The sequence below is a fragment of the Bombus fervidus genome, chromosome 5 (assembly GCF_041682495.2).
Source record: "Bombus fervidus isolate BK054 chromosome 5, iyBomFerv1, whole genome shotgun sequence".
NCBI classification, from domain to species: Eukaryota; Metazoa; Arthropoda; class Insecta; order Hymenoptera; family Apidae; genus Bombus; species Bombus fervidus.
The window spans coordinates 9,409,174-9,434,869 of NC_091521.1; the positions used below are offsets into that span (position 1 = coordinate 9,409,174).

The window sequence follows — 25,696 nt, forward strand, 5'->3', positions numbered from 1 at the left end:
GTCTGGAAAATCAAATTCATTTCACCTTGACCAATTTCTCTGTTTATCGCAATCAATGCGTTTTACTCATTTGAGGCTCAATTGTGCATTATAAATCAATCGACGAATATTTCTCATTCACTCGCATGTATCACATATAAAAATCCTCTTCTCTCCAAAAGAGGAAAAAAGTGAAAGAATCGCGATATTAAGAACCGGAAGGCCTGTAAATAGAGAGAATTACAGAGTAAAAAATGGCTCACGTACGCATGTAACTGACCAGTTGAAAACCATTAACGATTTATCGCGCAATCTTCAGGGTCCATAAAGAGAGATCTAAAGACGTTCAAGCTTTTTCTCCCTTTTAGTTGATCGTCGTACACGTGAGATCAGCGTCCGGGGATTCCGGAAAAGATTCGCGAAGCCAGTGGAATGAAGACTTGGCGACTCGAGGGTTAGGGTTCACGAGTGAGACAGAAAGCTTAGCCGACGAGGAGGGGCAGTGGTTTTATAGGGGTCAAGAGAGAGGAGGACCACACGGAGAGGCGAACTTTCGAAACGACCACGCCAAGAACTCGACAGTCGGCATCTTCTACGGGACAAGTTTCTCAACGAGCCTGAATCTTACGTGGCCACGGTTCTATTGGAAAAGAGAATATATATAGAAAACTCGAAGAGAGTTCCACTGTTGTTGGTTGTGAACTTCTTGTACGCTAGCTGGATTTTTTTATGAGATAAAGAAAAGTTGCAAGGGACGACGATATCGATGTAACATAGCAAATTGTTAGATTGCTGTCCAATGATGACTTCGTTTCTTGTTATAGTAATTTAATTTCGGTCGAATTAAGTTTGTGTTTCTTTATGGTCGATATGTGGTTCCTGAGTTTGAGATAGACTTCTTTTATTTAAGTTTATTATAGTTTTTGGAGTAGGAAAAAGAGTTACATAGAGGATATAGCGATTATCTGGTTTTTACTGGACAGTTGCTTATTTTAGATAAGGTCCTAATTGAATTGTTAAATTATAAATAAATTTATTCACAAGGACTTTATTCTGTAGAATCGCCATAGGTACGACAGGTAAATTAATTTTTAGAAGCAAATATACAAACGAATAACAAAATTGGTGTTTCTTATGGTTAAACCTCGTAGAACTATTCTGACGCTTGATAAGCGTCTCTTTATCTTCCAATTCGTTAATTCTTAAATTATAAGTCAGATTAGGAAGGGTCTTCTAAATTGATAGAAATATCTTTGACGCGAATGCAACCAGTAGTTTTAAACTTAGTTAACTTTCATTTGTGTGTTATTTATTTCTATTTTCAACTATTGAGCTATGATCGCGTTCATGTGAAACATCTTGTACACACAACCTTTCATATATGAATCAAGTACTCGCAATTAAAATCTAAACGCCGCTTCATATGATGCAAACTATGCTGTTCGAGTTCATGTAGAATAGTGTAACATAGTAACGAATACCATTAAAATATTCACGAAATATGAGATGAATGGGAACGCACGTAAAAATTCTAGAAAATTCTAGAAAAATCATCGTCTCCTTGCTATATTTTAAAAGTCAGTGTAAAAGATTGTATAATTACAGAATTAAATCATATTCCGTGAAAGATAAAGAGAAAAAAAAATAAATTAACGTAATGCAGTATTTTTCTCATTAGTATTTCAAAAAATTCAAATGTGTCATGTAAATGTACCAATGTATTTCATGAAACCTCGTTTGAAAACGTTATAGTATATTTGAAACATATTAGGGATAATACAATATGATTGTTATCAATAGTAATTCGTATTATTGCAAACGTGACATAACAATTTTCGCATAACCAGAATTTTTTCGAGCATAATACGGTTACTAAAATGTTTGATGTGCCGATACTCCAACAATTCCGGATTTTCTGCAATACACTGGTCACAATAACGCGGTATCCTGCAACTGTTGACCCATATACGTACTTTCCCTTCGCATCACGTGAGATATCTCGGTTCACCACTGCATAGTTGATTGCCTATCCCAAATAACTCTGGTTTACCGCTGCATAGCTGATTGTCTATTCCGAAACAGCATGATTCTGTAGCAGTCAATGGATTAAAGTGATACACATCTAATGTTAAATAGCGCCAATATCTAAAAAATAACATTTTCAAATATTCATCCTCTAAATAATAATAAATTTCAATCAACTATCACTTATACATCTAGCATACAGTTTATTAATTTCAAGTAAAGATTCTAACTTAATACGATATTGATTAGCTAATTTCGGGCGTATACTTCAATGGCTATTTTCGTAAAAAATTAACAAAATATAGTTCTCGTTATATTTATAGGGTGGTACAATAACTTCGAATATTTTATCCTCATATGATAGATTACGAAAGGTTCTTCTAAATTTATAAACAGATTTTGAAAAAGTTAACAGCAGTAACTATAATAACTCGGGTTTTTGTGCATTTATGAAAAACTAAAGAATGTAAAAATAGAGACTGCATATAATATAGAAAAATATAAAATATCCAAAGTAGAATACTGCCCTGTTTAATTAAAGAGTTCCATCTACCATTCTCAAACTGAAGAAAACTAAAGTTTTATTGCTTTCTTCTCGCTCTTCGCTTTTAGTTCATAACAGTGTAATAATAGAGCTTCGGTTAAAAGGTAAAGAACACAGAGAATTAAAGAGGACGAAGTACGTGTTTTAATTTTTAATAGATAAGACGAATTTCTACTGAAATTTCATTTCTTTAATTGTTTCCGTACAGATATAAATTTGCACGAAATCCTGCAGTCTATTAACTATGCAGCAATAATTTAATATTAGCATAATAACATGGCATCACCTTTCGTCATAGTATCGAAATAAAAAGAAACGTTTAAGATGTTTAATAATTCTGAGAAAACAATTGAATCTTTGAAAGATAAATAACAGGTTCGAACGCCATGAATACCTAACTGCGAAATGATTTTCACGCAAGAAACTAGTGAGTTGTGCGCGTTTTAATCCGACAACGGAGCTGCTCGTCTGACGCCATCCATCATATTCTACTTGCATGCGCTAAAATTCAATTTAATCGAGCAGCGGAGCGGCCGGGACTCGTCGATAAAAACGGGATGAAATTTTAAGATCTTTTTTATTTGCAGTATGCTTCGTTGATAAATATTCTGCCCTGATGGAATATAATTCATTGCCTTTTGTTAAGAGAATGATACAGTTCCACGTTTCCACGGTAGCAAAGTGATTATTTCAATCGTGCAGAAATCGTATTCAGTTCGATTTCGAAACTGGTGCGCAACACCGCACTGCAGATAATAAGAATTTCAATGCGATAAAACAGCACGGAGACTAATTTCTGTTCAATTATTAATGTTCGAATGAGAAATTAGACAAATCTGGCTATATTCTCAATTATCTGGAATAAAATTTAGCGACAATATTAAATGTGCTTCGTTTTATATTCTTCCAGTAGGCGAAAGTAAATTATACGATTTCGAAATGTTTATATTTTAAAATAAGTATGTTTTTGAGTTGTTTGATTTAAGCAAAAGTTAGGGGATTGATAAAAAGTTTGCAAACATTAAAGTTTTTCAATATTCTTTTTTCTCATTTTTTGTCTTTTGTTTTAATATGAATGACATGATAATTTTGTACGTTGATGATTCATTTAAATGTTTTGTAGGAATGTTACACCGCTAACTGTAAGCTTTAAATATACAACGATCAGAAAACGTGATTGTAATTATTTTGAGTACAGTTCGCACCTTGGTTAGAATATTAAGGAAATTGAATTGTAAATTTCTTCTAGTTGAAAAATCGAAAACGTTTCATATTTTTCTCTGCTAGACACTCTCCGACATTGCTTAATCGCCTTCATTAATATCTTTGCTTTTTACTTTCTACACTTTCTTTCTGCTAACGATAACATTAAGGAAAAAGGATTAATTTCTTTCTGACAGATGCTGCGTTCATACCGTTTTACCATGATAAAAGATACAAAATATTTGAATATTTATACCATTCCACGTAATTTAATTGTTGGTGAGTCTTTAATTCTCAGGAAAGATCAAATGTGTTATACTTGTAACTCTTCTAGTACACTGAAAGATAATAATAAAAAATGAGCATATAATATTACCATTAAATATTCTTATACATTCCTACTCGTTAAAAGCTATATTTTAGAACTTTAATGAATAAGTGGCAATGAAAATTAGTAAACTTTTTTCGCAGCTCTTGATCAATTATTCCTTGTGTATGTGTGACTGTTGAGGTTAACTGGTGGAGGAACGAGTGGATGAATTTGTAATAGAAAAATATATCGAAATAAGTATAAGTATAAGTATAGTGTATGCTGATCCAGATCCTCACTTTTACAGTGTTACAATACAATAAAAAGATATGACAGGGAGCACGTTCGTGTATTTATAGCTCTTTTGTTTTTAGACCTTGTAACCCAAAACAAAATTTATATTCAAGGGCACAATAATATGAATCTTCTTATCTTGAACTTTTTCACTGAATTCTATTCTCTTGGTAACAGCGGTCTCCAGGTCACAGATATACAGAAGAAAAAGATGTAGATTTTTCTTGAAGTAATTACTTCAACAGTGACTATTATTACACTTTTAGAATTTTTCCCCAGTGCGACGTAATAATATATGTATCTTTACACTCATAGTATAGTTGCAATATATTAGACGTATGTAAGTATACTTGTTCTCATAAGTAACAGGCGAAGGTGCGAGATTTCTCGGACGCGGTGCGAGATTTCTACTTGTGTCTGTCTCAATTTGGGCAACTTTCGTACCATTAGTCCTCTTTAAAAGCTTCGCTCTATGACATACCTTAAGTAATCAAAAGCCAAGCGAAATGAAACTTTAGTGACTCTAAAACAGTAAACTCGAATTTCACCGGGATCCACCCATATGCTGCAGTAAATGAAATTTTTCATTCAAAAGTAGCTTTCTAACATGATCACAAAGTCGGTACAAGATACTTGATCTTGTAAAACTGATTGAACGTGAACTTGTTGAAAAACAATGTTTGGTGATCGAATATGAAAAATTTCCTTTTTAGATAACATTGATATCGAGGACTTATTAGACAGCTTATTAACGTCGAGTGTTAAGACCAGGATAGAGAAGAAACATTATTCGAGCGTACAGTATTAAAGAGCATTGATTATTCGTATTCAATAGTTGTAAATTGCGTTTTGTGCCTCATTGTACGTAAAATACCTGTGCGTCGTCATAAGACGTCAGGTTAGTCGCGACAGGAATTCCGGTTGAATATACTCCCCTGGAAACGACGTACTCGGCCGCCCAGAAAGAAGAACGGTGAGGGAAAGGAGGAGCTGCGGAAAAGGTAATAGGAGTCTCGGTTCTAGCCGTGGCCGGTCAATTAAATCTCGTCGACGTCGCGTGCAGGAAGCGAGCGCGGCGTGCACCGGAGGCTTCCTTTCCGATTTCGAGTGGGTGGACCCTAACTCTCGAAATTTATTAGCCTGTGCGACCGACCGGCTAATCTTCGGGTTGGTAAGCCCGAGCGTGCAACTATTATCCGCGGCGTACAACCACAAGCGGGTTCTTCGTGGGCCACGTCTGTTCTTTCATCGTGTTGAAATCGGGTAAAAAAAAAAAAAAAAAAAAAAAATAAAGCGAAGAACAAACAACCTGTTTCGAGATTTATGCGGAATTTCAGCCACGAAGGGGAATTCGTCGGGAATACGAAAGAAACGTAAACAGTAGCTCAAAAACATAGGGAGGATTCTCCGCTTTGGCTTGTTATATGTTCGAGGCTCTTAAGTGATTCAATTTTACCGGGTGTATTACGTGTCTCTGTTAGTTCAGATGTTTTCGCTGCTTTTAGAACAATGTTCTTTCCCGAGGCTTTAATGGTTGTATTGCTAGGGGACGTTTCAGTGAATATTTTCACACTAAATGTAGATATCGAGGATAATCCGATGAGAGAATAATAGAGAAAAGTCAGAGTTGTATCGTCTATTTGCTGGGAATTTTTGAAATATCGTAGTTTTTGTCATTTTTTTAGATACATGTAAATAGAGAACGTTAAAATGGCAGTAGACTATCGTAGTTTTGAATCATGCGATTTGTGTTGATATCTACTGTACAGTACGGTTTGGAATAAGTTACAGAATTCACAGAGTGAACCGTGCAAGGTGATAGCTGTACATTATTCCGTTGTCAGTGGTAATAATAGACACTCTATAGAAGTGTAAAAATATTTTCATATCAAATATGTCGACAAATATCTTTCTGTAACATTCTAGTAATATTTTATGTCACGATATGAAAAAATTAAATTCTTTATAAATTCATATTACAGTTCTTCTCTTATTTATATTGTACGTAAAGAAAGTATAAATATAAATTTCAAAATTATCACGAAGGAAAGAATAAAAAAAAGCGCGAATTTTAAATCGAAAGTATTTGAACTTCAAGAATAACCAACTACAATCCCTATCACCAACTGTAGATCCTCACTGAATCATTAAAAATAGAATGTTCAACTGTCCAACAGCGAGCAGTCTCGAAAACCTCGATTCTAAATCCCTCCGAATTCGCTGAAAAATTACCAGAGTGCAGCTTTTACAATAAATTCGTTCGTCATTCTTATCTTTGTGGCATCGTGCGAGATTAAATCTCTCTCTCTTTCTCTCTCTCTCTTTCAAAAAGAGAAGAAGAAAAATAAAAAACGTTGGGCAGTTTTACATGTCAACGTGTCTGTGTGCGCGAGTGTTGTATATTCAGGATTCATTCTCATTCAAAGTCAGCATAAAATTCGTATTACCCCTTTCTGGCACAGGTTCACGCAGTCCAGCACCGAGCTGCACCTCGCTTATCGCCGAATATATGCCTGGAATCTGGGCGCTGCATCGTAAATTCAACTGGCCGTTCGAGAAATGGAACGGTTGAAGATTCACCCTGATTTCGATCCACTGAAGATTCTCTGTCTGATCGGTACGGGGTGAAGAAGCGTCGTTACGATCCCACCTCTGCTGTGGATACGACTGTGGTTGATGATTCGTGTACGACTCCACCTGGACAGAAAGAAATCATCATGAAATTTCATCTTGGCTTCACAAAAGGAATCGAACGAAAGGAGGTAAACAATCGAAATTAATATTCACATTTTGTCCACTATCTATTCACTTATTTTTGTCCTCAGCTATATGTGTACTACATGTATAAATAACACGAAATTTAATATACTTGGGCCTAATTAATTAATATGTAAATTCTATAATACATACGATGGTTTGATATTATTTTCTTCTTTTTTATTAGAACATGAAAGTACAAATGAATGGAGATAATAACGGTTTACACGGGAAAAGAGTAAAAAGGAAATAGTAAGAAGTTAAGAGAAAGAGAGAGTGGCCGGTGAAATGTAAATCTGCTTTTAACGAAATCCGTTCATCTGGAATCAGGAAGCGAGCCTTTCGTTTCGTTCGTTCGATCCTTCCTTTCCGTTCCTCCCCACTCCATTTAGTACCGCATGCTGGTACCGGCCGTTAAGCACAAAGACGACTCCTTCCAGTTCGATGAAAAGTCGAAAGACTCGGCGACCGTTTCCGGCACCTTCGTGTTCCTCCGATTAACGTTTTTTCTTCTGTTAAATCCGTCTCTCTTGTGAGAGAAACGTCTCCCTTTAGCTAACTCGTAATATTCACAAGGAATGCCCGAGTTCCGAGTTTCTTAATGGATCATTATCGTTCTAAGAACTGGCGATGGCGTCGAAAGTAAGTTATTCGGTTGAGCGGCCCACGGCGAGTTGAATCGCAAGTGGATCGGCTAAGATTTACTTAAAACTTTCCAGCGAGGAAAGATGCTGACAAGTTTCCTGATACTCCTGAACGTGCATAGCAATGTACACTCGCACTTTTAACGGTTTTAATGGTAGTCTGAGTTTCGGGAATTATTCTTTCGCGATTTAACACATTCAATGTGTTTCGATTGTAATAGTTGTCTATAGTAACGTACACATTCCGACAATTGGCATTTTTCGCATCGAACGTGTCAGGAATTATTAGTAAGCGACAACCCATATAAGAATTGTAGTATCTTTACTACAATTAGTTTATTTACAATAAATGGATTAAACAGATATTGATTAAACAGGAAACGATGGTTGTTTAACGTCAACTAATCACAATAACGTATTATAATTAAGACAACTAGGTAGTTAATTTACAACTCTTGTCACCACGGATCCAACACTCTCTCAACAACTCAATTTGCACTCTCTGACTTCTCAACTCACAATCACTGTTAATTCGTTTTTGTCCTTTAGCAACCACTTGTTTTTTGTCTTAGCCTCACGTCTTCTGTCTTAGCCCCACCACGCACATGTTCCGCAACCGCTTGTTTATAATTCGCCCGACACCCCCCGAGACCCCTCGTCCACGATACTACGGTATTTAACATTAACCATTAAGTTACACTGCAGATTTATTCCAATTTATTAAATATTTTAAGAAACAAATACTCTGCTTCGGATATTTTGTATATTTTTGAATATCGCAGATATATATTCAGTAAACCTTTGCGCATTAAAGTTTCTTATAAATACATAAATATCAGCAGTCCGCCTGTTGAATAAATATTCAAACTTTCTCAAACTTCATCTGCGATCTTTTTAAAATTTCACTCAGAGTTTCGTCATCTTCTTCAATACTTATTCTCAAATACAAATTTATTTGAAGGTAATGTGACGTACTTGAATGTTTGTTACTTTGATCAATTTACTATGTGCTACATCATTTCCTCCGAAACACTTTAGCAAAGTAAATATTAGGTATAGAATGAGATGGACGATCTTTGCGCGTGTAATTAGCATTTACGTAAGTTAACCGGAAAATATCTCGGAGCAATCTGGCTTATGTGAATTAAGCAACAATGGATAGTATGGTTGCGGAGGTAGACTTAGAAGTGAACTCATCAGTGAGATTAGAGTATTTCTGCTCTTTGGATATGGAAACATTCAGCATTAGCAATATGCTGGTAGTTTGAGTAGGTCGATGATTAGGATGGAATCTGTGAGGAGCGGGGATTTCGTCGAGTTGATAGGAATCGGTGGTTACCAGAAGAGATACTATTATGCGCTAATGATTCACTTCTTCGACATGCTAAAACGAACAATTTTGTTAATGTTTCCCGTACAATCGAGCGTGTAGAGAATCGTAAATTTGGAATAAGAGAAACATAATATAACATCCTTCTCTCAGTTTAATTTGTTATCATTGACATGTTTATCTTTCTGGTTATTATTATTATTATTATTATTATTATTATTATTATTATTATTATTATTGCCATTATTATAGATTATTATTTAGTGAGTTCTGTTCACTAAAAGAATATATACAAAAAATATAATTCATAGAAGTATCTTAGTTTTAACATCATATCAAATTGTTAATTAATCATTATCATTTATAATTTAATAGTTTATTAGCTATGAAGCTTTTTGTTTGATTACAAACTGTAAAATGTTTGATTTGTACAACGTTTTGGATCTATTATTGAGAACTTCTGATTACTATGTTTAGATAGTTATTATTGTTAATCTTGGCCAAGCTACGTTGTAATCTGCAAGAGAGATAGAAATTCTTACAACTTTGTTTTTTCTTGTTGCATTGCCGTGCAATCTTCATTTTCTATTCGAAACGAGTACACAAGGCAGGAAGTTATCTTTTTAGGGATTAAAGTGCAAGATACTTTCCTTTTGTAAATTTTTTGCCATTCCCTTTATAAATTTTTTTACACTTTTTACCATTTCCCTTCCACTTCCACTATAATGTTGATTTAATTAATGTATTTCACTGAAACGTAAAATTTTTTATCTTGAATATTAAATTAAAAATAATTACAAAAATATAACGACACGAGTCACCGATGAAAAATGTGACTTTTTACATCACGGTAAAACAAAAATTTATAAAACACGTGATACGCGAACAAAAATTGCCAGAAATATTACTTTTGTTATACAAATAAAGAAAGTACAAACAAAGTTACCTCGCAATAATAATGAAATTAATTTTAACAAGAACCTTACATTATTTACAAAACCCATAACGTAACTTGGCACGTGAATTTATGGAAAGTTTTCGGAATGACGTTGCTCTTACGATGCTACATTATAAAATCGATGCTGAACGCAAATTAAACAAATTGAATTCAGTGTACCGGATATTCCGATGAATCTTTTAACAAACATCGCTTTAAAATCCGGTTCGAGGCATGAATCAATGTTTCGCTATAACGCGTTGCGAGTAATGCATGACGCAACCAGCACTTGTATAAGAATAAATACCCGGGCATTTCTGTCGTGTTCGCGACCGATGAGTAACGCGTTTTTAAATGTAACAAACGTTCCTATCCCGCGCGATTTATTATTATTTCGATGAACATTCTTCATAAATTCGAGTAACCGTGGAAATGGGAAAGCGAATTGCGCGAAAACACGGAAGGAAATAGAAGAGCGTCCGAACATCGTCTCGTGCATCTCGTTCATCTCTCTCTCTCTCGCTCTTTTTTTTTTTTATTTGTTTCGTGTTTCGTTGCAAAAGAGGGTGTAGGAAACCGAATTCAGAAACTGCGATGGAATTTATTTAGAAAAAAAAGAAGGGGTACACAAAAGCTGCATAAATGAAAGCTAAAAGCGGAGGAAAGTCAGAGAAAACATTGTATTCTGTTTCTGTAACGAGTTTTTCTCCCTTTTTGTTTTGTTGTAATGGAAGGGAGTCGGTGGTTTTTTCGAATATATCCTTGCATTTCTATCGATACGCGCATTAAAATTCATTATTTCATATTGGATTGCTAGAGAAGTATGTTTATGTTCTTTTTCTGACCGATTCGTTGATTTTGGTTTGTTTCACCGGTCATGCAAGGCGTGTGGCATAAGCTTCCCGTATATAGGTACGACATAACGGGTTAGAAAAAGACATGAAATTCAAATTTATTAAATGAATAAAATATATCATATAGATGCAACTTATATATTGTATTAATATTATGCACATCATTCACTTCATTATGACTAGTGTTCAAGGAAATTCAATTTGAAAATTTATCTACATTAACTAAACATATATACTACATTCACAAACTCTATTTTCTTGAAAACAAGACCTTAAATGTAACAATTTCATTCTACATTTTTACTTATTTTGACCTGAACAATAACCTCTTATTGATTATTCATTGGTATTCAATCGATAATTGGACTATGTATATTTAACAAGTTCTTAAATTCGATCTATCTTAAAATCTAAACATACGAACAAATTTTGTTTGATTCATTTTTATATGTAAGAGTATTACACTTTTGCCTATTGAATTATGATTACCGGGAAATAATGATAGAAACAACGGACGACAGGAATACCCGCAAGCGTAACGAAGCCCAGCGACAGTTACCCCGAAAAAGTTTCGCCAATAATCGCAGTCCGCGATGAAGAATCAGGGTTACCGTCGTGAAATTACATCTGTGGGGACATTGATCATAGACAATCGGCAGAAGCCATTTCTTCGAAACCTTTGAAAAGAATCCTCGTTAGCTTATTGTCGACAAGGAACGTCGTTCTCGACTGTACCAGCAACGATTCGTGTCGAATTCTACTTTACGCTGTATGCGTTTCAAACTTCTTCCAACTTTTCTCGCCGTAACGCGTTAAGCATTGCCATCGATTAATTCCAGCCGTGGAACATGGCGGAAAAGCAGAACACGGAAAAATTCATTTCCAACGAGTACGTGTGTACATCGCTAGCGTTTAACGATTTGTCAAATCTGTGTCAGTCAGAGATAAATGTGTACGCGTTGGATACTCGTTGCAAGCACCGGTACTGGGATTTTCTTGGTTGAAAAATTATGCAATTCACACCCTTTTCGGCTGTGTGTCTAAGACGAAAAAACAGAATCCCGATGATTAATGGTCGTGCAGTGTTGATGGTTATCATTCTGCTTGTAAGATACAGTGGTTCACCGAAGTATTTGAACACTTACAAATATTTTTTAGAAATATATTATACATAAAATATTTTGAGATTTCATCGATAATAAAACACGATTGGTATGCTTATAATACTTTAAATGAATCTAAAAATGTACATATGTAGGAGCTACAAGATATTTACTTCAAATATATGCAATAATTTTGACATTCGATTGTATTGTTTGTTATATAACAAGCCGTTAATACTTCGTATCAACTTCTATATACATTTTTTTGATCGCAAATTTTATCGATGTAATCATGAGAATCGTGTTTTATTAATATGTTATTGAAATTTAGAAACTTTCGTTAGCCATTGTATAGATCGAGTCTTGTTGATAAATAGATTCTATTCCTTCTGGCGGCTACTTTTCAGAATTCGGACTAGAAATGGGTTAAAAGAGATTACGATCGACTATGAATTATGGAAAGGTGGAAGCTGCATTGTTTTCTGGTTGGTCTTTTTTCTTTTTTACATGCTGGGAAAGATACTTCGGTCGAGCACAGAAATATTAAACAAATTATTGACGTAGATATTAATTTGAGATACCGACGTGTTTTTTGTTGCGAATGAATATTTATTTTTAATCTATGGAAATAGCGGTAAAATTTTACGGATAGTAGAGATTTGTTAAAATTCGATATCGCTTTAATTCAGCCGACATTATCCGAATTTGTTTCCACAAATTCTGTGTCCTCGTTGTATGTATATGTGTATCAATACAATCAACGGGATAATAAAACTAGTTATCACAGATTTAAATCAATGGCGCAGACATGCTGATGGAACGAAATGGTTGTTAGAGTCACGTTGACATTGTATAAATATTACTTAGATAAATGATTACACTATTACTTAAGTGGAGTGCAAGAGTTTGCACGATACTACTTTCTATATATTATTTTATGACACTTTATCACAGTTTAGGCAATCTATTTCCGATTGATGCTTACGATAGGATCGAATTTAGAATTTATTTGTTTCTATAGATGTAGATATGCAGCGCAAATGAATTTGAATATAGAATCTATTTCTCCAACAATTGATACGATTCTAAATAAAAAAAAAACAATCTAAACTTTAAAAAATCCAAATTTTCCAAAGTTGATCCAACTAACTAAATCGAACAGCGATAATTGAAGCTTTCGAATAATCCAAGCAGATCACTCGTGGCCACGTTCTCGCGATAAAGCAACTTTCGACTCTCGGTACCCTCGTATCGGTTCGTGACTTTAATTGAATTCGCGCAAGGAGTGCAACAGCACGAAGGTCATAAGCAATTAGTTCGAGAACGAAGGTTCGAGCATACAGGGGGCGACGTAGGCTCGGAAACAAACAAACATACACACCAAGAGCAAGGGGTTAAATCCTCAGCCGCTCCATTCAATTAGAGAAAACCGAGAAAACGCGCTCCAACTGGGTCTGTGTCTCGCGTACCTGCTTTCTGTATTCGTCGAAGACCCGACATCACCTCGTGTACGAGTGTAGAGGCGACGAGAAAAGCTCAAAGGGGTAGAGGTCGCTTGAAAACCAGCGGCGGGATTACCAGGTCGTGACAAGGATGACACCAGTGTAGCGCGTTTCTCGTCCGGGGACGACGATTGTTGGCGAACGATACAGTTTACGACGTACAAAGTGCAACAGTGTGTACGCAAACACACGTACGGCTGCTCGTGCTATAACTCCACACCTGTATCTATTTGGTATATACGACCGCCTCGCGGCAGACTTAACGCTTACCACGTCCGTTCTACGCGGTGCTTGCGACTTTTCGATGGAAATTTCCAAACTATTTTGCTACGTGTGCTACCGTGGCTCATGAAAGTATTTGAACATTTTATCGTGCAAAAATTTGTATGCGTACAGTGGCTAGACGAAGTATTGTATTTATTATAGCATAATTAAATGCAAGTTTGATATATTAAATTTCATATCTTTTCGTAGTACTTTTATATGATTACGAGAGTTTGTTACTATCAACATGAAATGTAGAGCCTGATAATTTCTTTGAGCCGCTATGTATCTTGCGTATTAAATAATATATTTTAAAATTTCATTGGCATTGGAACGAGACACGACTTTCATGCTTATATTGGTCAAGTGTGAAACATAAATGTGAAAGTTCAATATAGGTATTTTTCTTATTTTTTAAGCACTAGTATGAAGTCATCATTGAATACGCAAAACTGACGATAGTCTTTTAAAGCAATCGCTTCACAAAAAAGTTCTTCTCACTGTTCCTCTTGAAGACGTTTTTAATTAGGATGAGTTTGGCTATAGCAGGTAGCAGAATGCAAGAAGAAAGTCAGTAATTAAAAAACTGGTGGCATTTTGAAGTTTGATCTTTCTATCTTCTTCATATATCTCGTGAATTAAAAAATGATAAAAGAGAAAGACTTTAAATTAGTTCTAGTGTGAATTAGAATGACGAATGCATTAAGTCAAGTAGATCTTAATCGTCCCAAGTAGACCAGCTACGTCTATTCCTTCTTGCACACTAAGGCACTGATTACGGATTACATCCTTGAAATAGTTAGAACTTTGTTAAGCGTGGAGGTTCATATGTAGAATATCTTGCAACATATCTTAGAAGTTATATTTTTTAAGAAAATGCAGAAAAAGAACGACGAGAAGATTGTTCAAAGAATATTGTTTTGAACATAGAAATGATCAAGATGAAATTGCGAAATATAATATTTAAAGTGAATCAATGACAAAACATGGAATAAGCGGGAGATAGAAATTCCATAAGGATAATATAAATTCTCTTAAAATTTCTGTGGTGATGAATATGAGTAGTTTCATCGTGCATTTATTGCAATTCAAATGGAATGATGTATGTATAATATTACAGTGTACAACACATGAAGGTGAATGCTTTTGGCTTCCTACAATATAGTTTCAAAATTGCATTCTACTTTTAATAGAAATTACTACCATGCTACTTTTAATACAAGTTATGAACTATATATTTACGTGTAGAAATTGTAATGGATAATAATTTGAATATGATATACATTAAAAGTCAGTGGTAGAAGGTGTCAGTAATTAATGTTTTTAAATGTAGAAATTAAAATAAAAATGAATTAAAAAAAATTAAATTGATAGATTTTAATTAATGTATCCACATAATATGTATTCTGCTTAAAATTTTCTAATTCTATATTTATAAAAGCAACGCCAATTGCATCAATGTGTATTGATATCAAAAGTTGTGTATATGAAGCAGAGTAAATGAAATTAACAAATAGGACAAATTAGTGCAAACTATTAATATTACATTTAATCGTACCGCTTGGCAATCTGAATAGAACTGGTATGAAGTTCATGAAGTTATAAATTCAATATTTCATCTGATATGACATACATTTCGAAAATTAAATACGACCGCTATGTTACGTCGTAATATTTCATTGAAATTAACATTTTTGAAATTGCATTTTATTGCCACCCATATCTGACGTATTCAATTTTCATTTTTCTTTTTGGAAATTTAACATACACTGCTATTATCTTATAGTTGCTTGAACTTTCATCATTGAATAAACATATAGTATAGGACCTCATAATTATTACGATAAAACATTATGGAAAATTTTCACTCAAATTATCGTTATGTATCCGATTTAAAAAATCCATTATAAATTGAAAATTCCAATCTCATATTCCAGTGAACAAAAACCTTTACATTCCTTTGCCTTTTCTTCTATTGTCTCACAAAATGAATACTCGAATTCCATAAAGTCCCTTATTTCCAAACCAATGCAATATTTACGCTTCTCCCTTACATAAGAAAAGTAGGATACGAGCTTCTAATGGAAATTTTTGTGACACTGTGTATACAAGCGAGACGGCGTGCGGGCTTATATCCCGAAATGTACTGCAGTCGCGCTATGCATTGCACCTAAGGGCGTAGCTATGCGAAACCTCTGCAATGGCAGTTTGTCCCACGAATTTATGCACGTGGCTGCCGGCACCCGAGAATGGGATACTTTCGACCGTTATTTCGCACGTAAACGTCAAGCCTTTTTGGCACCTTTGAAGTGTCTCTCTTGGCGGTTTCCAGGCTAACCGCAGTTATGAAATACACTTCTCTGTCGCGACACACCGCAGCGACGTTTCCCAACGATATTGTTTTAATGTTATTTGACACATTATTACTCGACAATTGGTGGAAAAGCCGCAAACCTCGCAACTATGAAGGATTTTTCTATTATTATCCCCCCTAAATCGTTTTTCTATCCGCCCTCTTTCCGACCAGAAGATTTATTTTTCTGTTACGTGCCAGCTCTCCCATTTTTATTATTGCTATTTGGTTGCATTTGAAGCTACACACACGCGACAGAGACGTCCCGCGGAATGTACAAAAACGTTTACCATTAATTCGTGAGGATGGAACATCGCGATATTGGAATATCGATCTGTTTTCTGTGACAGTTTTATTAATTTTATCGCGCGCCCCCGTTTCGCAAAAGTTTTGCAACCTACGAGTTCTTTGAAACGTCACGTTAGCCGCGTCATTGAATTTTTCTTCCAGTTATCTGTCATGTTGAATAAACAAAAATTTATCGTTGTTGTTAACCCAATGGAGGTCACGGTTGATCTGTCAGATACAAATGCGAGATACATAGTTTTGGAATATTTTTAAACGGGCATGTTTCAAAACTTCCTGACGAAGGGTAGCTTATGTGATGCATTAAATTCTTGTACGTTTATTATATTTATACATAAATACATATCGTATATATTTTTAGATTTGTTCTATTGTTAGTGACAGGACAGTGTAATAAATATTGCACGTAAAAAATGATATCGGAAATTTATGGAAGATTTTGTTATAATTTAAAATATTTATGAATTATGTCAGTGGTGATAAGAAATTTATAAATTGGATTAGAGTAACATAATTAATTCGTGGAAAAATGAAAAGAAAATACTTTGCAGATTAAAAATATTCGAGTTTTTGCTAACGAATATATTTTCTTTCCGGAAGCATATAAAATATTGAACGAAAAACGTAGGAATTTTATCTACATCAAATAATATTTATAATACTTTATTTCAAATATAATATAGTAATATTTCTATCATTGGTTAATTCTAACATAATATTAAAATTTTTATATCAAATAATTTTTATTACGTTATTTGTATTGAAAGAAAAAATATATGTAAATACTAATATTAATAAATCATATACAGCAGATTTATATTAATTAAAATTATAATTAATAATGATTAAAAAATGGAATAATAGTTTACTTTATTTCATAAATATATACACTGATGATCAGCCGTTTACTGATTAATTACTATTCGCCATATATATCTGTTTCATTTTTTACAAAATAATTTACATACTCTATATTTTATTTTAAAAAGTACTAAAATTTAATACAACATTTCACTTCTAAGATTATAACTCCTTTTGTTTAGTGTCATTAAAACCGGAACAAGGGAAAAGGATTATATTGATATTTCAATAATATTTTACGATCTATTCCTAACAAGAAATGAATGTGATTCACTATAGGCAATTTATGCAGAACCAATTCTCTCTCAATACTTTTTCAATCTTCGTTAAGTCTCAATGCATAGTATTACCAAGGGAATTTACTTTTTCCACTATTTCTTCTGTGATTAAATACAGTGCACTGTCTCGAAAATCTATAATCCTATGTCACTGTACTATATTGATCGCTTTAATCTTAGTTCGTCGTTGGAATTCGAAAAAGTCCATTTGGAAACTTGAAAAATATCACTGAAATTCTTTTTTAACCAGATATTTATTCATCGATTATACATCTATTACATTGATTGCAACTTTATACTATATGTTTCAAATATAATATAGAATATAATTCTATATAAATAAATTCAATATAAAATAGAAGCAAATGAAGAGTTCAAAGTTCAAATGACATAAATCAAAAAGACAATGAATTGATTTCTTCAATGAGAAAAAGATGTACACCTCCTCTCAAAATTTCTAATTATAGTTTTCAAGATGAAATACTTTGTAAATCCTATATTTCAGATTTGTTTTAAATTTGATTAATGTAATCATAACCCTCGTATCTTACTGCCGTGCTAATGAAATCTCAAAATGTTTCATATAACACGTAAAAAAGATTCGCATAAAGCTTGGCAAAGAATAGTTATTCTTTTCATAAAGAAGGGAAGCGGCGAAAAGCCTTGTAAATTCTTACTTTAGATCTTCTATAGAACATCACAGTCTCATTAGCAACTAAACATCACGTGCCTCCCGGAAAAATACCTGGAGGACTCGTTCATTGGCAGCAATTTAATTTTTCATATATAGGGTGATATCGTCAGCGAAAGGGAGGGTACGTACACACGTAGATTGTTGGAAGGTTCGAAATTTGCCTGAAGGAGATCGCGCGCAACTCGCATGCAAATTTTGACCGCAATCGAGGGGTGGTACGTGCACAGTGTGTAAGAGGTATAGAACGTAACCTACAGCGCGCGTACACGATGAGAAAGAATGGTGGGAAGAATGAAAGAAAGCAAGGTAGAGAAAAAAGGAGAAGGAAGAAAGATGGAGGAGAGGAATGAAAAGAAAGAACCGTGGCATCTCGCGCAGTTGCCTTTTAGACGTTCCTTTTTCACAGACTCTTCCCGTCCGTGATTTCCTGGCCTCGTCGAGATTCAGCAGGTATTTAAGCGCGCTTACGCTCGATGAAAGAGCCCAGGGTATAGCTTCGCTGGTATCGAGTGAGCCAAAGGGGTTGGGAAGGGATCGAGACTGTTGGAAAGGGAAGAGATTGTCTAGAAGGTAGTGGGGAACGAGCAGAGAAACGGACTGTACCAGAAGAAAGAAACTGAAAGCTGATGCTCGAACACCCGAATCGATCCTATAAGATTCTTCCATTCTCCCTTTTACAGGGTTAGCCAGCTGCTTGCAGCTTTCGAATCGACCGACGTGTTCGGACTTCACTTTGTTTGAGACGGACTCGGCCATCGAAATTCGTGGCTCTCTGCAATTTGTCCGACGATTTCGCCAACGAAATCTCAATTAAACCGACTTAAATACTACGGCCAAGGTACAATCCACAGTACTAGAGAGATAAGGTGTTATACTTGATCCGATTCGAGCTCTATGTAATTTTCTTTTATTGTATTTGCAAGCTGCTTCGATGACGTGTCTACCGATACGTATAGTATTGGATAGAAGCTTCAAACGATTTGTACGACTTGACTGTTACCAGGGAATTTTTATCATTTTTATTTAGAACTAGAACTAAATATATATCGTTTGAAAATGCTGTGATAAATACAGGTCTCCAGTACAAAATTCTCACAAATTGCGTAGTATAAACCTATACAATTGCTACAATTTCTATATAATTTCATGGAATCTAACACGATATTATCCGTATCACAAAATTACCCAAGTTCCCTTTAACCAGATTCACATCAAACGTTTCGTAATCTGAATAAAATAGTGTTAAATAACTTAGTTCTACCTCAGTTCAACCCCGAGAATACACGCGATTCGTGTTACACGTAAGAAATCTATTATTCAATAAAGTCAAATTAGCTCCATTCCTATATATTTCAACTTCTGCACTTCGTATCTCTATGTTTGTAATATCTTTCACACGAATTTTGGCTCAGTCTAAGTACTAAATGAATTTTTTACGATCCTTAACGTAGCTCCATCCCTCAACCGAAACACCACTGAAATATCCTTCACACGGCCAATTAACGATAGAAAAGGAACACCTTATTTTATAGTTTTATAGTTGAAACTATCTGTTCAAAGAGAGTAAAGGATCGGGCTTTCAGTTTGTCTGACTCGAGTTCAAATGACAGGATTTTGCCACCAAATCGATTGCACATGGTTCTATTCTGCTATTTCCCTAACAAAGAAAGGTTAGCGTCGTATCTAAAGGATATCTTCGAAATCAATTCGCCGGTTGCTCTCTGTTGGACGTCATTTTCTGATGGTTGTCTATGGATCCACGAAAACTTTCATCTAGAGCTGTGTTATTCGACGTCCAAGCGTTCTCATCGATAATCTATGAGCCAGATCTGATCCAGCGATTGCACTGACGCTTCCACATATGGCAACGCACGCGGATACGATAAATCATGGCGAATATGAGCTCGAAACGCGCGGTATGCCATTCGAAACAGGTCGAACGTCCATGGCAAGCGTTTGCAGTTTCTCTCCAAACTTAGTATCTCTCTCTCTCTTTCTCTCTTTCTCTATCTATCTATCTATCTCTATCTCCATCTCTCTCTCTCTCTCTTGCACATCTGATCGATGATCCTGCAGTGACAGTCGTTGTTGGTTTGCTGAGCTACGCTGACCCGTGACACTTGGAAAATTAAGAACGCCTCTCATAAAACTACTATTTCCCCGCGCTCGCTTTTTCTCTTTCCCGTCTCTCTGCTTCATTCTGCTTGAACGAGTGAACTGAACTCGCGTGGAAGATTAAACTTCGAGCCATTGTCTCCCGCCGTTTTTTCCGCGCGCTCCTCCTTTTTCCCTTGTGATGTATTGACGCACAGGATGTTTCGTAAACAACGATCCAGATATAATGTACCGATAAACGAGATGATTTTTATGAGAAGCCCGTGTAAAGCTCAAAGGATTTTTGATAAGAAGGGTTTGTCGGAGGGAATCTATAAAAATTGTTGTATAAAATTGTTTCAAACAAAGTTGGTGTATTTATAGATGTTAAAAGTAGGTTTCGTAACTGAGGGAGGTAGGAGAAATAAACAGGTAATAAATAAATTGTTGTTTCAAGCTCTGCTATTCTTAAATTGTGCTAGCCAATAAAGAGAAGATTATTAGAGATTTATCGCAAGAGGCCGATATAAACGATAATAAATTTTAAGAAAACTTAAAAAACATGTTCTTCGTAGTATCATCTTTTTGTACTTTCCAATTTCTGGAGTTGATCAATGAGAGTTCATATGAAAACTACTGTATGATAAGTCACGATTGTTGTTTTCTGTTGAGGTTGACTGAGAGAAGAACGAGTGGATGAATTTGTAATAGAAAAATATATTGAAATAAGTAAAGGTATAAGTATAATATATAAGTTTATGGTGATCCAGATCCTCACTCTCGTAGTGTTACAATCCAATAGAATCGATAGGGAGCACGTTCATATATTTATAGCAAAGGACATTACCAGAAATGTTAACCTTGTAGCTCTAGCTAAAGGCTACAAGAAACATAAATAGAAATCTGTTTATAGCTCCTTTGTTTCTGTACCTTGTAATCCAAAACATAATTTATATTCAAGGGCACAATGATATGGACCTCTCCTTATTTAGAATATTTTTTTTTGTTTCACTAAATTCTATTCTCTTCGTAATAGCGGTCTTCAGGTCACGGATATACAAGAGAAAAGATGTAGAGTTTTTCTTGAAGTAATTACTTCAACACTTTCAAAATTTAATGAAATATTACTAAAGTTGTCCTGCTATTTAATTCTGAAATTAAATGTACGTTGTTGTCAATTATTTGAATATTTAACAAATTTTAATGACAAATATTAAACGTTATAATATTAACTATGCTCTTAGTTTCTCTTTAGAACTTCATCAATTTATCGTTATTTTTGAATGCTTAGAAAATTGTCCCCCTTTTCAACTACGTCGTATTAAAATATTTTCTTTCATCAATTAAATGACATCTAAATTGAAAAATCGGTTTAATGAAATCTACGATATAATAGCTTCAACAATAGTCAGGTTTCTAATCCAATGTGATAAAGTTTCATCCGCGATGTAATTTTATATAAGATAAATGTATGATCATAAAATATGTTGATATCTCTTTCATTATTCATATCATATGTTAACGAATCATTTCCATACAATTTCCACTTCTGTTTCTATATTTTAATTTTACACACGTACCTCGTACAAAGTATCATGAAGTTTTTAATAATACAGTGATTTTCGTTGATAAGGAATATAAATATTGCTAATATTGTTACTTCTAAGACAGGAGGCTTGAATCATCCACTGATCAATATGTGAAGATTAACAGTAACCTGTAAACGACAACTAACTTCAATGATACGTATGTGCCACTCTGACAATTGTATCGATTGCACACAGAAGTGATTAGCATTGTTCCTTAGTCGTGCGGTTGATGTATGTAATTACATATCGTGTAGTAACTGTTTTACTCCTATTCACGTAGACGTACACAATCAGATGATTACATAATCTAGCATCATTTACAGTAAACATGTTTGTCTTGTTAAGATTAGTATTTCTGTATGGACGGCGGATACATATGTTTCCTCTAATCACCGATCCATCATAGTGCACAGATTGTCAACGCGGCTTTAGGACGTATCACCATATGTGACATATGTACACTGTCAAATAAAAGTTTTAGGACCGTTTTATTTTTTATTACTCAATTGCGAATTTTTATTGACGTATGAAAAATTTAATGGTACAAAATTGTACATGATATTCAAAATAAAATTTTCGAGGTATAGATAGGTTCATTTGAATCAAGGAAAATACATTCGTCTTGTAATTCGACAAATTCGGCTAAAACAATCTTTCAACAGACTATTTGACTCGTTATTAGTGATAACCTTTTGATGAATGGAAATTTACAGATGTTTTGATAATATAAATCTTATTTCGGGAAAGAATTTTTACTTCGGTATTCTGTCGGATGATACAGTTCAAAAATTTCCTTCTAACTTACATCGTTTTCGATTTGACGTGTAATCGATACAAAGAAAATTCGAAAGGCTATAAACTGGATTATCGAAGCGTGAAAAGCTTAGATTGGATTATATATTTTTTTTAGTTATACAAACGTGAAATCTTTTACGTTTCATACGCGAACGTCATCAAAGTTTATTCTAAAAGTTCGTAAAGCCCGATTCTCAAATGGTATTTTCAATTGTATACCTTCGATCACGAAAACAAAAACTTGTACCTATAGAAAAACATTCGACTATATTTCATTCTATTCTTTACGTGGTACAATACACGTCGTAGAAACGTGATAGTGTTACTTGCTAAACCTGGAGGATTTGAAACAGTTGCGAAAAAATAGTGCACAGTTATTGTCATACAGGATTGATGCACACTATAGGATCCTTATAGAAATTTTAGTACAATTAAAAGTACCAACTATATATTAATATAAGATACATAAAAATGATAGATGCATGCCTTAATAATATTAATTTCATACATATATATATTTTAGCAATTCCTCTACATGTTCTCTCTTACCAAAGACACAAATTCATAAGGTTTTGAAAAATTCATTTTCTATGTTTTCTACATTTTAAACAAAATAGATAATAGAAATAATTTGATTAGCTAAAAAAAGCTAAAATTAATTGGAACATTTGCGAATATTAATAAGGACGTATATATATATGTATAGGGAATATTTTTAAACTGTGGTTAGGAAAACTTGTGCAGCGCGAACATTTTGTTAATTTCATTTCCAAATAAATGGGCAAATGAAATTTCACCTGATGTCGTTTATGTTTGCCGAGTTACGATTAGTATCCTGTACGGTTGCCTGTGTCGTTATATTAATTATAGAAATTAAACCGCCGTGCATTGATTAAACGCAGAAACTAAATCGGTGGCATGCATTAAACATAGAGCGTAAAATTACTCGCATTAACTACGATCGCCCGTCCAACCCTTTCATTTTTGACGCAGTTATGGCGGAACGAGATATCGAATCGAACGAGGAAAAATTTGAATTTTAATACATTGTTAAAGTATTCCAGTTCCAATCAGTTATTGGAAAATCGAGGACAATATAACATCCATCACAATTGTAATTCTATCATTTCCAAGATCGTTAAACATCAGAAACGGGAAATACAAATATCAAGGAAATTTATCAGCATCTGATTCCTCATAAGATTTTTACATAAATTTTTCGAAATTAAACAGATCCAGACCATAAAATATAAACTTATAACAATGATAAAATATATATTAATTATCGTAATGAACGAATGTACCAATATTGCATGATTGTCTAACAAATTTCATAGAGAATGTGTAATTGTATTTACTTTGCTAAATTTAATATGTATTTCTATAGCAATCGATATATCAGCGAAGCTTTTTTGTTTCATTCGATACTTTTGAAATGGTAGAGAAATACAATACGTTGAAATTGTAATGATAAAACTAACCTTGTTGAGATAAGGTAAAAATACCAGGGCAACTGTAAATTCAATATTCTGTATTTATTTTTCGTACATATACGCTCTTTTGCGAGCCATTTTTTAATTAGAATCTAGATTTTCAAAATATTATTTCGATTTAGTCAGTACGAATATAATGTTACAATAAAGTTTACTTACTTTAGAATTTTTTCTTCTCCGTAATCTATGAAATCTGTTATCTAAAACTTTATATCTTTTGTCATGGAAATAACATCGAAGCATTGAAATTTTAATTAACGTTCTAAAAGAGACAATCAAAGAAATTATAAACAAGCTTTCAATTGCTGAATCAATACTTTATTATATGAATGCTTCACACACGAAAGTTTATGATCACGATAAGAAATTATTATACATTTGTTTCTAGGAAGAACAAATTTCGTAGTATTTTTCTGTCAAAATATAATGACACTTGGAGGGCTCGTTTAAAATTGACTAGCAGAATTAAGTACTTATTTCCGTGAGGAAACACGCGTTTCTCATTGATTTTATCGTCAAACTGATAAGGTGAATCGCATAAAATAGGTTTATGATCCGAAAATTATTTTCTTCTTTCATCTCAGCATTTTTTACGAGCGAATAAATTCTAACTAAATTTCGAAATGTTTAATACAATTTTCTTTAAACTAATCTCGTAATACTACATAAAGAATAAAAAAAAAAAAAAGAATTATTAAGCAACAATGTTCTAACCGTAAGACTAAGAAATCAAAATAACATGTTTTCTATTAATCAATAATTTCTACAAATCAATTACAAATATTATTATAACCTAATTCAAATCTTTCATTTTATTAAAAAAAAAGTGCGACGAGCCAAGACAAGGAAATATTCGACATTCAGTCATTTTGCGTATCGATATTTGGAAATCTACCAACATCACGAGAAAAGATAAAATAAATTCCCGCGCTTTCCGTAACGTGAGACCAATCAAGCTAACATTCAGACTCGCATCAAGCGTCGGTTTCGTCGGCGCATCACGTTTCTCGCTGCTGAATCACGCTCGATCGAAAGAGGCCGCGCTTTTTTCCCTCGAATTGTAACGAAAATCCGGAAAAAAAATAATTTATGCAGCCGTACAAAGGGCTGCTAGCGGGGGCTTTTCTGGTGTGAAGATTTGGTGAAAAACTCTGGACAAAGAAGCGTGCTTCTGTAGCGCTTCTCCTTTCCGAACCTCTACTTCGGTTTTTCGCTTCCGCCGACGCCACCGCTGTTAAAGAATGCTGCGTAAGAATGGAAAAGACAGCGGGGAAGATTAACTTCTTAACGCAGGAATTTTTCTTTGCTTCACCGGTAGCAAATAATTTAAATTATCATGTAATAGAAAGACAAGTCGTGGTGAAAATGAGAATGGGCATGATATATCTTTTACAAGCTGTCTGAAAAATAATAATTTATTATTCCATATTAATGAAATATGTTTCATTTTTCGTGATATTTTTTTAAGTAATACGATGTTTCTTTTA

At 34.1% G+C, this 25,696-nt stretch overlaps 1 protein-coding gene across 2 annotated transcripts in view; it reads right to left on the bottom strand.

Annotated features, from left to right (window-relative positions):
- The window catches only part of LOC139987773 (uncharacterized), a 209,141-nt gene that overhangs the window by 12,238 nt on the left and 171,207 nt on the right, over window positions 1-25,696 (bottom strand). The window contains exons 5-6 of one of the 2 annotated variants that reach the window (XM_072004400.1): window positions 6,803-7,052; window positions 1,749-2,068 (exon numbers count right to left, since the gene is read on the bottom strand). In XM_072004400.1, coding sequence (XP_071860501.1) covers window positions 1,965-2,068; window positions 6,803-7,052 — 354 coding nt within the window. In that variant the 3' untranslated portion in view covers window positions 1,749-1,964. Of the gene's footprint in view, window positions 1-1,748; window positions 2,069-6,802; window positions 7,053-25,696 lie in introns of those variants that run through there. The other variant, XM_072004401.1, reaches the window with a different exon arrangement.